Raw genomic sequence first — 18016 nt, forward strand, 5'->3', positions numbered from 1 at the left:
GAATACTGTACTGTGAACATGCAAAACTTGTAACTGGGAAGTGATCTAAGATTAATATTTTCTAATTAACTTTACAGAGAAATTCAAGCAGGAGCAAAACTGTCCTTAAATAGGCAGTTTTTTGATGAACGTTGGTCAAAGCATCGCGTTGTCAGTTGTTTGGACTGGTCATCTCAGGTAAACAACGCTTACACTACATAAAGCAGTCATCTTTGTAAATTCTTGTTCTTTGCAGGTGACTCTTCCATAGGTACTATTGATTGTTGAATGTGTTATGTAGAACAATTCTTACATTTGCCATAGCTTGTAAATGGAACTGTTAATCTTTTGAGAAAAGTAGCAAATCTCTTGTAATATTCAGAAAGTCTTCAGCATATTTGTTTCTGTTTATGGGTTACATTGTAGAAGTATTACCCTTAGAATGCCAAGTGCATGTTAAGTGTAATGGTGTTTACATTTTAAAACAAGTTATGATGACTGACAGAACAAGACGTTGGTGTGTGAGTTAGTGATGCTTTATGAGCTAAGCTTTGTAAAAGTTGTTATCTTACCTGACATTGTTTAGTTTCTCATTTGTAAGGATGATGGAAGTTTTCTTTTAAACCTATTTTGGTAACTTAAAGAAAAAGTATGGTAGGATTGTCTGGACCATTAGCTGATTGTCTTTCTTTGACTCTTTTTCACTTATTTTACAGTACCCAGAATTACTTGTAGCCTCTTACAACAACAATGAAGATGCGCCTCATGAGCCTGATGGGGTAGCCCTTGTCTGGAACATGAAGTACAAGAAAACTACCCCAGAGTATGTCTTTCACTGCCAGGTATGATATGTTTCTCGATCTCTGCAGGCTAAAGGTTTGATGAACTTGGATGAGTGCCTGTGTTATAGTTGTCAGCATAATGATTTCTTTGGGCTGGCATTCACTTTAACCACATGTATTTGCAAAACAGATGTTGATAGCTGAAGACTTCAATTTAGAAACATTCTTCTATTCCAGAGTTTCTGACATCATTTAATATTCATTATTGTTTGAAAATCCACTTTCTTATTTTGAATTATTTTTAAAAACAGAAACCCTCCTGTATAATGGTCAAAACCACAAAGAGGGTTTGTGTGTAAGGGGGCTGAGAGGAACTGTGTACTTACTGGAAGTTAGTTTACAGAATAAAATGAAGATGCCCTGAGGAGATGAAAGGAATATATGCTAGGAGAAATAAGTGTGTGTGTGTGTGTGTGTGCGCGCGCGCACACCCTTCTGTATATATCTCTCTCTATATATGTATGGGAGAAAAAAGGGAAACTTTATTTTATGAATACAAGCTAGAACTAAGACTGTTGTAGTTTCACAGCAAGGGTTTGTGAATCCTCGTGTAATTGGACAGTGAAATACCATATTGAATAAATCTAGGCAGAAAACTTAACTGGTCAGATTTTCTTTAGTTTTAAACAGCATTGCTGAATGATAGAGGGGTGGGTTTTTTGTCTTTTTTCCCTTTCAGTCAGCAGTGATGTCAGCTACATTTGCAAAATTTCATCCCAATCTGGTGGTTGGTGGCACGTACTCAGGCCAAATTGTGCTATGGGATAATCGCAGCAATAAGAGAACCCCAGTGCAGAGAACTCCACTTTCAGCTGCTGCTCACACGGTAGGGGGTGAAATATCTACAAGAACTGTTTTTCCTGTTGAGATGTATTTAACCTCTAGGAAACTCTGTCCAGTGCACTTGATTGATGATGCTTAAATGTTTACATCCATATTTTTCTAATGCTATCACTGAGAACCAATTTTTGAATGAGACAAGCATCAGTTTTGTAGGGGACTATTCTTCATAGTGTACTGTGATTGATCTTACATGCTTATGAAATGGTGATGTTTTATATTTTATAGTGTGTTAACTATACCAGTATTTGTTACTTGGAAATTCCTTTTTCTGAAAATATTTTATATTTCTTAGCACCCTGTGTACTGCGTAAATGTTGTTGGAACCCAGAATGCTCACAATCTGATTAGTATCTCGACTGACGGGAAGATATGCTCTTGGAGTCTGGACATGCTTTCCCAACCGCAGGTATAACTTTGAATATATGTAGTATCTATTCCAGATAAATATTTTGTAAAAGTTGATCTAAAAAGCATTAATAAACACTTTTACAAAACACAGAAGTATACTTACAGTGGCTTTATGAGCATTTGATAAAATATTTTTTCCTTCTGTGGAATTGTTAATTTTGTTAAAGTTGTGTTCACTACTAAAGGAAGAAAGAACTTTCTTACTCTTCCCCAGTTCTATACAAGTAAAACATGTAACACCTAGTCTGCAGAAATGTTAATATCAGCAAGTTATTTTTTAAAAAATTTGGACTATTGTCATTACAGGACAGTATGGAGCTTGTTCACAAACAGTCCAAGGCTGTGGCAGTTACATGCATGTCCTTCCCTGTTGGAGATGTCAACAACTTCGTTGTTGGAAGCGAGGAAGGCTCGGTGTATACTGCATGTCGCCATGGCAGGTGAATAAAAACCTTCATTTCTCTGAAGGGAATAAAAATAGTGAAAGTGTGAGTCCCTATATGCTTTACACTGCTAAATATATTTATAGTGCATGGTTAGTCCTCAGTCTTGAAGCAGTTGAAAATAATTGTATGTGAATTCCATTGCACACTTTTTCCTGAGTAAGAGCTTCATTTAAAGCAGAAAGAGTTAGAATATTGAATTGCTACTACGCTGTCTTCATTGGCTAGGAATTGTTTGCAGTGATGAGGGCAACCTTGGGTCACTTTAGTTTTATTCATTTGAATTGTAGCAGAACATTCCAAACTTTGTATCGGTTCTATAGCTAATTGTACAGTAACGTCACGCACAAATCTTAAATTGGCTAGCCTTTCTCCTGCTGTTCAATCTATTTCGAAATTGTCTGACTGTATCTTATCAATTGCTTTCTTAAATATAATTGAGAGTCCATGTTTCATCTCAAATACACATCAACCTTGCTGCACAGCTCTTTGGTTCCAAAATAGCCAAAATTGTATCACTTCTGTGTAACATCCTTCTCCTCTCTCCCCCCACCTTTTTTTTCCCCCTTCCTTTTCATTGCTCCTGATAGGAGACTATTGGGGATATATTGTTACTGTTTCATCTCTGAACTGTGTCTCAACAAGGTACATGTGACTTGTGTTTTAAAATTGAGGGAGTTTCCTGCTCATTTCTGAGGACTGGATTTTGTTCTTTGTATGAATTGAAGTTCTACCTATTACTTGAAGAGCTATGTAGTTAAACTTGTATGGACTGGTACCTGCTAAATGAGACTTTGCTCCCTGTGGTATATTTTGGCACTTAAGGATAACAGAAAAGAGATACTGAAGTTAAGGTCCACATTCAAACCTTGTCTTCCACGTGCCTGTTGTGATGAAACCTTTTGCAATGGCGTAGCACCTATACCAAGGAGCAAAATCTTGTGATTATATTTAAATAAACCAGTTGTATGATTTTTCTGAGAAATTAACCTTAATTGTATATTCTAAAACAGCAAAGCAGGAATCAGTGAGATGTTTGAAGGACACCAGGGACCAATCACAGGTATCCACTGCCATGCAGCAGTTGGACCTGTAGACTTCTCACATCTTTTTGTCACCTCTTCTTTTGACTGGACGGTAAAGCTTTGGACAACTAAGGTAACAAAAATAATTCAGTAGTTTTCTTCGTAGTTCTTGACACAAGATGGTGCTATAACGTAACTTCAGTTTACTGATGTGAACTTGCAGTTCTCTAGGTCCCTAGTACAAGCCTCATTGATCCACAGTGTTTGTTTTAGTCTCCTACGAAAAGGAGACAGATGATGAACAAAACTGTAGCTAACAACATAAAGACAGCTTTGCTTTCAGATCCATTCTGTTCATCCTTTTGCCCTTTGTTTTCAACTATTAAACTGTAAGCAAGTTTAAATTATGTTGTAAAATCAGTCAAATATCTTTCAGAGGTATTGAGCAATGCCAGCTACCTCATAATGTGCATAAAGCGAATGTTTTGCTTCGATTTTGTGAAGGACTAGGGGACAGCCACCAAAACTCGTGTCAATTAAGCTCCATGAAGGGGCTTGCTATTAAAATATGTATCATTCACGTTGCCAGTGTTGTCACTTATTCTGTCATCAGTGTGTGTTGCTGCCCTGAGGAATGCAAAGCAGAGGAAGTGCAATCTCCCAGTAATAGTGTGGAGCTCTGTCATTGACTTGGCGCTGGCTTGGTTTCTGAGACTTCTGATGTGTTACATTTGTAGTCTGTTATGATGTTGACTTCCCAACTATTGTTTTATAGTAGCAGGCAACAAAAAGGCTGTATGCTTAGAAAAGCATGTCTGATTGATATCCACTTTTTTTCAGAATAATAAGCCTCTGTACTCATTTGAAGACAACTCAGACTATGTTTATGATGTTATGTGGTCTCCAACTCACCCTGCCTTGTTTGCGTGTGTGGATGGGATGGGGAGACTTGACCTGTGGAACCTCAACAATGATACTGAGGTGAGGCAGAGTCAGGTTAACGGTCAAACGTGGTTGGAACAGTGTTTGCACAATTTGGAGAAGATGTTGAAGTTTTACCGTAGTATTTTGGTGGAGTTTTTTGGGGAGGGAGGTTTGTTTTAGAGTTCGGTTGTTTTTAATATTTTGTAGGTCCAGTAGGTTCTATTCCAGTAGAACAATAGATACTATTCTTTGATTAGTAATTTCATTTGCTTCTCATAATGAATATCAGTGGTAATTAAATTGTTGTCTTATCATGGAAAAATCCATATTGTGAAAGTGTTTTTAGACCTCTGCCAGTATGGCCTTGGCAGCCTGCAGCTTAACATTATGAACAAACCTGTTTCCCATGCACCACTGATGTTCTTATTTGCTATAGTAACTCTGTGACAAAATTGTAATTTATTTTTAAATTTAAAAGGTTTAAGGTTTGGGTTCTCTAGAGTGGGTATAAATTCACCCATAGTATAAAAAGCTTTTTCTAGTCTTAAACTGGTAGGTGAGAGGAGTCTCCAGTCTCTACTTCTTTATATATACATATCTGGACTGCATTTGACCCACCAAACGAGCTGATTTCATCCCTGCCCTCTGTGATCATCTTTCTTGATGACCCCAGGACTCCCCCTCCATCTTGACTGAACGCTATCTATCGCACACCCAAAAGGCGTGTGCCTTCCATCTCGTGACAGGAGCTTTCTGGGTAGAGGATGTCAGTATTTGGCTGAGGGACAGAGGACATGTTGCTTTGGTCATGACACCAAATGGTGATATGCTTTGGTGATGGCTCTTGGCCACTGAGAGCCTTTGTACGATCTACTTATCCTGCCTGAACTGAAATGATGGGCACTTCTTTCTGATATAATACTGAGGGACTAGGTGTGTTATGCAATCTATAGCCGTGAAATCCTCATGCAGTTTTAGCAATATGTTTTAAATGGAAATTTGTTTTAAATGGATGCAGGTACCAACTGCAAGCATTTCTGTGGAGGGCAATCCTGCTTTGAACCGTGTGAGATGGACACATTCTGGGAGAGAGATTGCTGTCGGTGATTCAGAGGGACAAATAGTTATATATGATGTGGGAGAGGTATGTATACCATATATTGTGCAAAGTACATGACAGAACACTTCAGTTTATTTGCCTTTTACTCTTATCTCGCAACATATTTTTAACTGTTTTCCCCCAAGGAATAAAGCTGTAGTTTCTTAAGGATGAATGTTAATTTCAAATTAATCTTTTCCTTTTGTTTCAATATCAAGGAATTTAGCCTAACTTTTTGGCATTCAGTATGGCAGTCATGTAGTCAAGAGATTTAAAAAAAAATAAAATAAAATATACAGTTGGTGAAATAAGATGAAACAATCAAAGATTTTTGTTTGTAGAGATTTTGTCATCTTTGTAACTGGCAGGAGAAATGTTGAAAAAAAATTTTTTTTGAAATGAAGCAGACTTGGCTTAGTTCCTGCTGGGAAGCTAGTGCTATTGTTAAAATGATAGTACGTGAAGAATTGGTTGGACAGGGACATTTCATTACTATTTCATTACCATTTGGAGACAATCTCTCGGATTAAAAGCGTACTAATAAGCTTGTGATAGTATTATTTCTGTGCTTAAATACAGGACTCTCTAATTCTGTCTCTTTATTAGTTAGAGCTTTTGACCTTTAGACTATATTTAAAAGGTATATTAAATAAAGCTAAGCTGTTTTATGAGAGCCTCTTCTGAGCATTACTTACAAATGTTGCTGCTCAAAATGATTTGAGTTTGTATTTTCAGGAGGCACAAATAACATTTTCTTTGTCAACAGCAAATTGCCGTTCCTCGCAGTGATGAGTGGACTCGATTTGGTCGAACGCTGGCAGAAATAAATGCCAACAGAGCTGATGCTGAAGAGGAAGCTGCAACCCGAATACCAGCGTAGATATTAAAAAAAATAGGTAGCAGTGGTAGATTTGAAAATGATTTGATGCAAGTCTTCAAAGTGTAAGCATGTGTCAGTTTAATAGCTTGAGGGAAGAATATATGGATTAAACTAAGGACTTTGGTAATGTATTAAGATCACTGAAAAAATGAAATCTTGCATTGTCACTTTTTAATATGTAAATTACAAGCACATTCTTGGATTTGTGTAACTTTTAATACAGTTGACTTTGACTTTGCAAGGAACTTATTTTGGTGAAACACTAACCTGGTGTAAATTTGCTGTTAGACTTCTGGAATTTCCACTTTATAACAGTGTATCTATTTCTGAAAAGTAGACAGTGTTTCTAAACTAAACTTTCTGTATTACACTGACTGACCTTCATTACATAGTTAATCTCTGAAGGGTCCTATAAATTGAACTATTCAAACCACCCATGGAAATGCATGCATATGTTCCAAGTAAGTTTCACTGTTTATATACAGATAAGCCTCAGACTTTGGTAGTGGGTAAAATATGTGAATAAAAACTTGTCTGTAGTTACAAACTTATTTGATAATTGGACCTGAATTAATGAAACACATATTTAATACTAAGTCTTTTTTTCTTTGAATTGGTGCATTAAAAGGTGAGACTGATTTATAAATAAATATTACATGAGCACATGTCAGCTGCCCTGACCCTTGATCTGTCTCCCTTCAGCAGTTTCAGAGTAGAAAGTTGCTGGGGGCTGCTGCTTTCATTCTACAAAGCAAATCACAGGGTTGATTTCCACCCCAACCTCCACTTCCTACCACAGCAATCAGTCAAAAGGAAAAAGGCTACTGTTATCAGATATTTCTTTTCCAATGCCTAAGAGCTAGATTTTGGCTTAACTGCTATTGTGATTATTTGCATTTTTGTAACTACAGACTTGCTACTATTCTTAAAAAAAAAAACAAAAAAACAAAAAAAAAACTATTGAAACTACATCTTGCAGGAGTTTGAAACAAGGGCTGAAATTCCTGGTACAGGTTGAATATTTTGAGTAAATTTGTTTTTAGGACATTCAGAAGCTTTCCATCAAACTTGAATGAAAAAAACACTTAAAGGCTTTTTAGTTGAAGCTAACTTTTTCTCACAATTTTAAATAAATATTCTGACTTATACTGATTATGCAGTAAACCAGTACTTAGGACTGACAACTTTAGGCCAAAAGTAATCATGTTTAGTTTCTCTTATTATCAGCTACAAATTGCTGAAAGAGACATTTTATTGGCTTAAAAGTAAGAAACAGGTTTATATTGTTACTTAACTGGCACCAGGGCCAGGAGTGTTTTTTGTGGTTCTTTATTTTCCTTTTTTGTTTCATTCCATTACTGCAGCCAGCATCTGTATGAATTACTTGTAGTAGCAGTTTTGTCTCCAGGAGGTTTGCTTTTCAGGGGGTTTGAAAGGAAATGTCTTCAGATTTCCATCCGTGTTGCCTTGTCAAAAGTACCTCTTCTCCTCTACTTTTTCAGTCCAAAGTCATGCTGTTCAGTATGACATTTGCCTTGTACGATTTCTTCAACCTTAGGACAGCAGCTGTCCGTTCAGTTGCGAAACATGTGAACTATATAAAGAGCAGGCACATCATGTGATGATTTCTACCCTTTAGGCACAGGAATCCTTAATGAACAGAACGTTCTGGTATCTTGCTGGAGTTTTTTTGAGACTTTCCCATTTCATAAGTAAGTCTTCCTTCAGATTTGCATTTTCAGAAATCTGTAGATAAGACTTTCTTTTTGGTGGGCATAAACATATAGGTCATATGTAAGATAAGACTATAGCTCAATTTTAGTATTTTTGTAATTTTCATGAAAACTACATATTTTGTATTGATTCTCCCTTGTCCTCCTATCTCACAAAATAGGTAGGCAGAGTTTTTTGTTTTTTTAAAACAAAAGTTGTAAAAATTGCATCTGCAAAGTTAAGACCAATACTGAAGCTGGATACTGTGAATAACCATCCCAGGGGCCATACTATCCAATTGCTGCTTTGGAGCTGTAAAAAATATAAATGTCATCTCCCATTGTAAAGTCTCTTAAGGCCTTGATCAAGTCAGTCAACAAGCTGTGACAAAGATTAAATGCCAGTGGGTACCTCGCATTTCTGTATCTCCTTAGAAGAGAGCAGAACAAAATACGCAGATATGGGAGTGAGTGTTCCTTGGAAGCCTGTATCTAGGCAAACTGTGTGAAACAGCTAATTTTTGTAACAGAACAAGAATGAGGACAAGAAGCCTTGTAATGGAGTTAAATGCACGTAACAGACTAGTGATCAAAGACCTGAGTTTAATGTAATGTAATCTCTCAGTCATTAAATACTGCACAGCAGCAAAAGATTCTTCATCTTACCCAGAGGCTATAGCTGAAGGAAGGCTTGGTTATGTTTATATTACTCAGTTTTTCAAAAACCTATATTTTCATAACTACCTAGAACTCCGATCTGCTGTCCTGAGCAGAAGAATAATCACCACAAAACAGTTTATACTGCTGAGGTACACTGAGCTTCAGGATGTTTGACACTGAAAGAAAGAAGTGTGTTAAACTAAAGATTGGAGATTATCATCCTTCAGTAAACAAGGATGGAAACTCACCTATCGCCTTTCTGGCTCTACAGATAGTATGAATTTCTCTTGCTGTAGGACTGTAGAAATCTAGACGTCTCAATTTCCTCTGACATACTGGATTTAAAAACTACATCCAATAAAGAGATAAAATGTCTGTTAAAACTTAAAATAAGCCTTTCTCTCCTCTTTCTACTTAGCATTAGATTATACCACTCAATTCAAATTTATGCTCTATCTAGGAATTCTCGTTTGCATCTGAGTTTTCCAGAATAACCTTGTCTCTCTATGGTAAAACAATCTAAAGAGAATGCTTTCAACTTTTCTTTCAGAAGGGAAAGCTTCTTGTAGTGCCCCATTTTCCTTATATGGATTCCTCTGCATTTGTTTCCAGATCGCTCAGTTCTTATGTATTTCAAGACCAAAACCAGGCAGGATTATAATTCCATTGGAGGTCATTTTACTACAGTTATAGAGGCAGAATGGTTTTCTGGATTATGCAGGAGACCAAATGCATCTCCAGGCAGATCCACCTCAACAGCAAGACTTGTCCGCTGTTTGATCACTCGATTTTCATATAATATTTACTAGTCCTCTTGATTTTAATACCTTTGCTGTAAAAAGCTGAGTGGAATGCATTCCTCCAAAGGCTACATAATGTAGGCTAGTCTTAACCTTTGATCTGTGATCCTTAATCTGCAAAAAGAAAATCATACGAGACAAGATTTCTATAAATACTAAGTAGTGAATTGACTTAAATGTTTTTAAATATTTTATTGTCACATGATTCTTAACAAAACACTTTCAAAACATTCTGTACATTTCAAACTATTTAGAACTGCAATACTCATTATATAAATGTATGTATATTGATGCCATGATGTCTCTGTACAGAGATGTACAATATGTACAGTTACATTAAAAGTAGGATGTGCAAGGCAAAGTCTAGGCTATAGATTCATGCCACTCATTGAAAACAAGGCATAGAACCAAAGCATCAGTTTCTTGTGTGCAAATGACTAGTTTATAAACAAATAAATGCATTTATATATACTTATTAGAAAGGAGTAATTTGATTTGCAAGCTCAGTTCAGCTAGGTTAACATACAGCTGACTGGAGAAATACAGTCCTACTCTTGTGATTTTTTTCCACTGCATCACTGTGTTAGACTGAAACATCCCTTCAGGATTCAGCTGCTAATTTTTTGTTGAAGTGGTGCAATCCCAGGAGACCGAAATTTTGGAAGATATAAACCAAATTTATTTTCTATACCAGCAAAAGTAGCTGTAGCAAGTCTGTATCCACCTATGTGCTCTGGGTTAATAGGAGGAAGTTCTGAAATTCGAGTTCTTGGTGTAGGTTCTGATCCAGAAGGTTTACTGTTTGAAGAAAGAAGAAAAACCTTGCTGTATTTACAGTGTTTTTAAGCCTTAAATACAAAATCTAGAGTAAGCCACTTAAAGTCAAGTTTAGTGATACTGCATATTCAGACGAAAGCTTTAAGTCAGTCAGTCGTTCATTTCTGTCATCAAGTAAGGTTGGTTAATAGCACTACTTAACAGGAAATTGAGGCCTAAATTGAAATTACACTTTTACTGTTGGCTTTGTAAATTATTTTACAGAACTATTCTTTTTCTAAGTTCCAGTAACACAGATGAGAGGGACAATATACCTTCCAACACTGGAAACACAAATTTTATGTAGTGTATTAAAATATGAAAGCAACTTCTAGTTCTTATTTTATAGAGGTAGCATGCAAGTAAGTTTCCTTTTCATTAATGATAGGAAGATGGGGGAAGTTGTTTTTTGCATAGTGTGATGTAATTTTAAATACCACTGCTCAGAGCCACCACGTTTAAATGGTCCCATGCATGGAAAAACCAAAGTTTTTGTACTTGAGAAGTTTTGTTAACTTAAAAAGCAAACATTTGACTTACAGTCCTCCAAAATCAACATAAAACCATCTCTGCAGAAGTTCATAGGTGACTAACGTAACGCCAAACTGGGGTGAAGATCTGAACACGCGAGCTGTTAAATATTACAAATCATGTCAACCACAGAAGATTCTCAGGAAAAGCTAAACATTTGCAACAAAATATTAAGCTACAGTTTTCAGTATGAGAACTTTTAAATATTGCTGTAATTTGAGTTCTTAGCAAAGCAAGCATTAATTCATAGATTTGGGGTCAGTCTTAATATTTAGAGTGCATTTCTCACCTCCAGCTCCCTTCCAAAAAGCAGAAGGGCCTTCTTCCCTAAGAATCTTTCCAAAACAGTCAATAACTCCACTGTATGTTGTTTGACCAGCGCGAGCTGCCACTTGCAGTCTTGTCTTGATGACATCAGCAGGGGTTACCAAAGAAGCAGCAGGCACACCTTTTAGAAGAAAAACACATTTAATTTGCACAAAGAATCTCGTAAAAGATTTTTTTTAAAAAAAAATTAACACTGAAAAATACAACTGCAAGCTTCAATCTTTTTTGTAAGAATTAGAGATCACTAAAACCAAAGTTCTTATGCTTGACACTAATATAAACTACTCTTAGCCTTTAAATTTAGAAGACATTCAAAAGGATTATACTATAGCTCTTGGCAAGTAAAATAATAAAAACTATTACCAGAATCATTCTTTCTACAGCTAGTGGTGTGTCATTAACAATAGTTTCAAATATGTAAAAGAGGCATTTTTAAACCCACGTATAAACTGTATATATAATAAAAATGAAATCCATGATAGAAGTGAGTGGTACAACTTTACTGTATTTTTTTAATATCCTACAAAATATTTTGAAAAATTTACAGATGATTGATTTTGGAACCTGAGAACCTGTTCTACAGAAATGTTTCTGTACTACTGTTTGTGCTGTTCCGTAGAACAGATGCTGCTTGCTTCAAAAGGCAAGGCATAAAAAAGACTGAGAAGACTGATGGTGTTTTGCAAGTTTGCTTAGTACCAATGGCCCGATACTAGACAACAGTGAGGAAAGAACACAGCTCCACTTCCTGGGCACTACTGTTGGCTTTCTATTCAAAGGACTGGGGAAAGTTTGCAGAAATGTACTCCACAGTATGTAACTGTGGGTGTCATTCAAGATATTTCTGAATACTCCCAGAGTTCAGCTATAAAAATTCCAATCTCTTAAAAAGAGAAACCATCTTCTGACATAGAATTTCAAAATTAATTTAGAACTTTGTTGAACTTTCAATTAACGTTGACTGAAAAGTTTAAAAAGCCAGTGATTTGCTTAGGTGATCATAAGCTCTTACAAGTGTTGCTGATCAATTCAGACGGTTTTAAAGCAGAACAGGAGCAATGTAGTTAAGCCTAAAAACCATACACTAACAGCAACCATATGCAGACAGATACGTGCATACTGTAGTCTTCCCTGCTGCGCATACATAACAGGAATAGATCATGCAATCAGGAATTTGAAATTTGCAGTTTAGAAAGGCAAATTTCTGTACAAAGTATAAAACTGGGCCTACAAGATACAGAGACATTTTTAATAGGGTTCCTCACATAATATTTGACTGAGAAACATTAATCAAACAAATTTTAAAGAGTTGTTTGCAGACCAAAAAAAGTCTTTACTATGAGAACCAAGTTAAACAGTAATATTTATATGTAGTTCCATGAGTGCAGTGAGCTAAATTCTCTCTCATTCCTAGCAGATTTGTATTACTGGAGACTAAACAGGGCTATAAAAATCTGTTAGTGGTTTCCCAGTTGGTTTCTCCCTTTCCCTCTGACACAAGGAAAGTATCCAACTGGCAAAGAGCAGGAGCAAACAAGCTCTGTTTTAGGTCCCAGATGAGATACTGCTTTTTACATACAGGGTGCTCATGATCCACAGATACACCGTGATTCCCTCCAACTGTAACTAGTAGCAAAAGGTCTGTTTAGCCCAGTGGTCTATCTAAACCACACAGAAGCCAGCACAGAATGGCTCAGGATTGAGAGGTTTCAGCTAACTATTTTTTAATCATAGTGTACTTACACTTAGCAGCCTATAATCTGGTTCTCTGCCTCCACATTTTTAAATATCCATCAGGACAATTCCTACCACTCACTGCTCAGTAAAAACAACTTTTTATCACAGCTATATATTATGTTAATACTAAGTATTTTTGAGAAGTCTTTAAAATCCTTTAAATTTCATAGCGTGGTATTTTAACCTCAGCTTCTTTGCAAGTGGATGCTCTATTTTTGAAATTACCTTTGAACTAAGTTTCTTCCCAGTTATTCAGGAACGCTAAACTAGATAAGTCATTTTCTTCTTAGCTCTTACTGTACCTCATTTTACGTTCGTCAAAGATTCAAATTAGCCTTTAAGTCAGAGAGTACAGTAACAAGTAAAACCCCATTGAGACAGATCAAATTCGACTACAAGTTGCTGATGTGCATTATGCTGTTTATCCACATTATGCAAATGTAATTAGCTTTCTTCAAAATTACATCGCCTCCCACTAAGGATAACAGTGATCAAATTTAGATTAAATCAGATACAATGGTACACTACCCTTCCTATATATGAGGCTACCAAATGAATATTAAATATTACTTACTAAAATAAAAAAAAATACTTCTAGAAAACATTCTGCAATATTACCTGCAATGGCACCAGCTGCAAGGAGATTAAGCCCTCCCACATGGCCATTTTCATCAGCAAGCATCAGTTTGCTATGAGCATAAACAGGAAAGTAGATTGCAGAAAAGGGAATGTCTCTGAGGAAACATGCTTTGGCACCCTGTCACACAGAAAAGAGATATAATACAAATAAATGATGTAAATAAGGTTAAAGCAAGCAGCCTAAGCCCACAGAGAGCCAACTCTCTTGATCTGTTGGGTAAACGACAGAAAAAAAAGTCTTACGAAAAAGATGTAGAGTTTAACTTTGAAAAAATAAAGCACATTAATATAATAGTTTATAGAATAAGGAAGATTCAAGGTTCATTTCTAAGTTTGTTAAACAACACCTGACATCAATTCTGAAACTAGTACCTAAGGTAAGTATTTTTTACACATGGCATGTCCACATACGTCTTGTAGAAAACAGCAAAGGGCAAAGGTCTGTCCTTAAGTCTTGGTGACAACAACCCACAGCCACAGAAGCAGCAAAACAGCAAGTCCTTGCATGTCATTTTTTCCATCAAGCCCAAAAGCATTTTGGAGATACCAGTTAGCCTGTAACACTTCATTCTGATTTCCACTGATCTTCATCGGATTGACTGAAGAAGCTGTACTGAAAGGCTAGCAACAAGAGGGAAACAGCTGCAAACTCAGGGTCTCTAAACAAGGGAAACATGGAGACAAAACCAGAGGCCTATGATAAAACTGTAAGTAGCAGCTCCTGGCCAAAACTTGGCATTAAAAAGTTCCTCAACAGAACTTCACATGTGATAAAATAAGTGGAAGTACTCTTAATAACACATATCTAATATTCTTCTAGTAATTCCAGGCATGAATCTGTAAAAAACTAAGTTGTTCTGTACAAAGCTCAGATAAGTGATTATGTGTCAAAAAGATCTCATCTGCATTCCCTGCGGACATACGTGTTACAAAAAAAGCACCCTTTACCCAAACTCCAAACAGTAGCCTCCACATAATGGACGCATCTGAGGCCCATCACACTTTCAAGTTACGTTAAGAGGAATAGATAGTAAATGTTATGAAACCTGTGTGAAGCTAAACAAGAAGACCTGGTAAAAGAGGTAGAAGACCTGTTTGGGGGGAAAAAAAAAAAAAAAAAAAAAAACTCCTTCCTTTGATGATTTTCAGTGAGTTATTTTATACTGTAAAATTAATTCTTACAGTTATTCAGAAACACTAATACAATTTTAAAAATCACAATTCTTAGTAAGCTCAGTTGTTTAATTACTGCACACAAAAATGATACTTTTGTCCCATGTACTAAAACATCCATAGTCTTCAGGAAATACAGTGGTTATGAATCCAATCTACAGAATTCGAAAGAAAAAAAAATAAGCTGCAGCTCTAGAGATAAATTTGCACACTTTTATATTATTGCAGACCTATGGACAAATCAGGTAAAACACTTTTGTAAGCGCACAGCTGATCTGACTACCGAATTTAACACATTATGCCTTGCACTGGCAAAAGGTAAGAAACAGTAAGAAATACTTTTCCTTCTTTAAGGAAGCTAATAGCTTCTGCTCCATTACATCTGATCTGTAATGATGGTAGTAAGTATACCTGCAGGGAAAGAATGTGTTGACTGGCATTCTGCTATAGTACTGTGCAGTGTGGGTTTTTTTTAGTGGAATTTGTTATTGACAAATCCCACCACTTAACTTCTTAAATATCAGAATCCTACTAAACTCCACTAGTGTTTCACTGCCGTCAAATTATTAAGACAAAGAGAATATCCTACTGCAAAGATAACAACAGAAATAACAGAGATTCAAAATAAATATAAGAAAAACACAAGGAAAGCTAAAGAAACTTTTCACAAAACCCCACCAAATTAAATGATCTGTGCTAGAAGCCAGCAGGTCTGCAATACAGGACTCCCTGTAGCTTGGTATAAAAGCCCAAAGGATAGAATAGGAAAGTGTTTTTATGTATCCCACTGCCATTAATATAAAAGTGGGTTTTGTTCAGTTTTCCACTGAGGGGTTGCCCTGCAGGAAGAGATTGTTTTCAAATTCAAAAGGTTTCTTTGTTTTTAAAGTAGTTTTCTTTCCAACAATTTTAAGTTTAGCATAAAACGAATTAACAGAGTTGTGACGAAGCCACTCAAAGCAAGAATACATACCTTATAAAGACCAAGAAGGCCTAAATCTTTCATAACAGAGAGGGCACTGACTCTAGGTCCTGTAGTAATTTCTCCTGCTACCTGCAACCGAATCTTTACAATCTCCAATGGATTAGTGAAGATGACCTGGGAAGCTCCTGCCTGCAAGCCCAAAGAAAAAAAATAAGTAAATTTTGTTACTAGAGCACATAGTGACAGGTTGGCTCTTGAAAAGTGCCTTTATTTCTCACTGCATTGGCTGATATTCTCATATAAAAATATGTGAGAGATATTTAATAAAGTCCTTGTCCCAAGGCATGGAAATTTAAAAGCCCCAAATGAGAATTCATGGTTTTGTATGAAATTCTGATCTGCATAAATGTTTACATTTACATATTTATATTCCACAGAGATGGATTAGCTCTGTTTGTCTCCTTTTCCTTGACATCACTTTCTAAAAATCATAAGGCTATGTAAAAATCCATCAGATATTACACTAAATATTAAACCAAAATAATCATTAGACTTGTATTACTAGAACATCAAATGCATATAAAAGAGACCTTATGTTTATTCAATAATAATTCATCACCAATGTGTAGACATGTTATTTGCATTTAGTGGTGATGTTGTTTGAAAGATAAATTTGCATTTAATGGTGTAATTTTAAATTACTAGAAAAGGTGTTTGGAGATTTGTAGAGCAGCCTTTAATCGTTCTAATTGGAAATAAAATATAAAATCTAAACAGGTAGAGCAGCATTTCAAAATATGATACTAGATACAAACAGGAGTCACATATTCCTGAACTGGCCATGACAAGTTTTACATACAGGAAATTTTCTGTTAGCAGAGTTGAAGGACTATCCTGCACACTTCTCCCTAGTAATAGTGTTGCAGAGCTGCTTCAGATTCTGTACTTTAATGAAAGACTTCCAAAGAATTACATTTCAGATTTGAGAGAGATTTAGACCGACAGTTTAGTTTCAGAAGCATGTAAAGCTATTAGAATGACATGTTTAGGTTTATCTTTGGTATGCCACAGGTATTACCATTCACATCTGGAAAAATGCATAGTTCATCACAAAAGAGCTAAATTTTACTTCATTTCCAAACTGCCCTTTTCCTCTCTTCCAAGACCATCTGTGTTCATTTAAAAATTAAAGCCATTTACTTAAAACCTGTGGCATATAGCCACTTGAATATAGCCAGCTTTAAATTAAAATGCATTTCACATTCTAAAAATCTCTGGACCTCTTCCTCTTAAACCTGACCTATGCCTCAGACCCATCAAATTTAGTGAAGGAAAAAGACACAGAACATCTGCAATTAAAGCTTTCTTCCACTTCTAAATTGCTCGGGAAATAAACTCTCTCTGTGATGGTGTGTAGATAGGTGTCCTCCGTACCATCTCCTGGCCAGCACACGTGGTTTTCTCTGCCAATTGATTTAGAGCTAATAAACACTAATCCTTTCTGTCATGTCTCAGCCTACAACACAGTCTTCATCTCTCCAAACAGAGGCAGAATAAACTGAGATTAGCCCTGAAGCATGCCTTGGAAGTTGGCAGCTTGAATTATTTTAGACTTTAGAAAAGAGCATTGCAAAGCTCTTGCAGAGAATGACGGAGCACTCAGGTAGTTTCTGCTGGATGGGGGATGTGAAGCATCAAATTTTCCCTGACCAAGCAGCAGATATTTCACTGAACCTTCGCTAAACATACTGCCATCCTTTTTTTTGCAAACCCTGTTTATTATTTCGCTTCCACTCAATATTGAAATTTAAAATCATCATTGCTATGATTTTAGTATTAAAGCAGCTTGACCCAAACAGTGGCAGATCAAACCCTGCTTTCAGTTAATTATCTATTTCTCTAAGGCTTTCTGCTCAAATAATCAATCTAGATAGTTAATCTGCCCTGTATTCCTTCACTTCTTTCTTCCTCTGAAAAAATCAAAGCCTAGATCTTGCAGACGTGTATTGCAACTGTCGGGAAGATCCCTGCAAGTCACAGACCAGCGAGCTGATCCCACCTGCTCTGCTCCTGGCGCTTAGAGCACTGCGTTTGCTCAGTCCCCTGACACCACCTGTGTCCAAAGGCATTCTTCAGACTCCGTTTGCTTTTCATCTCACCCATTTCTTTTCAGTTCATCCACACCCATGCATGCAAGATGAAATGACAGTCCTGCCAGGCAAAGTTTCAATCTAAATAAAACTTATACAACTC

General features: G+C 36.3%; 2 protein-coding genes across 6 annotated transcripts in view; one reads left to right on the plus strand and one right to left on the minus strand.

Annotated features, from left to right (window-relative positions):
• The window catches only part of DYNC1I2 (dynein cytoplasmic 1 intermediate chain 2), a 33719-nt gene extending 23622 nt beyond the window's left edge, over positions 1-10097 (plus strand). For all 3 annotated transcript variants that reach the window (XM_062578504.1, XM_062578503.1, XM_062578502.1), the window contains exons 8-16: positions 78-177; positions 696-821; positions 1501-1647; positions 1957-2070; positions 2379-2512; positions 3529-3673; positions 4381-4521; positions 5483-5608; positions 6330-10097. In XM_062578504.1, the coding sequence (XP_062434488.1) occupies positions 78-177; positions 696-821; positions 1501-1647; positions 1957-2070; positions 2379-2512; positions 3529-3673; positions 4381-4521; positions 5483-5608; positions 6330-6443 (1147 nt within the window). In that variant the 3' untranslated portion in view covers positions 6444-10097. The remainder of the gene's footprint in view (positions 1-77; positions 178-695; positions 822-1500; positions 1648-1956; positions 2071-2378; positions 2513-3528; positions 3674-4380; positions 4522-5482; positions 5609-6329) is intronic.
• SLC25A12 (solute carrier family 25 member 12) overlaps positions 9793-18016 on the minus strand; it is a 53832-nt gene continuing 45608 nt past the window's right edge. For all 3 annotated transcript variants that reach the window (XM_062578499.1, XM_062578498.1, XM_062578500.1), the window contains 5 exons: positions 15812-15952; positions 13645-13783; positions 11252-11410; positions 10972-11062; positions 9793-10413 (listed from right to left, as the gene is read on the minus strand). In XM_062578499.1, coding sequence (XP_062434483.1) covers positions 10224-10413; positions 10972-11062; positions 11252-11410; positions 13645-13783; positions 15812-15952 — 720 coding nt within the window. In that variant the 3' untranslated portion in view covers positions 9793-10223. The remainder of the gene's footprint in view (positions 10414-10971; positions 11063-11251; positions 11411-13644; positions 13784-15811; positions 15953-18016) is intronic.

This window comes from Rhea pennata, chromosome 6 (assembly GCF_028389875.1).
Source record: "Rhea pennata isolate bPtePen1 chromosome 6, bPtePen1.pri, whole genome shotgun sequence".
NCBI lineage: Eukaryota > Metazoa > Chordata > Aves > Rheiformes > Rheidae > Rhea > Rhea pennata.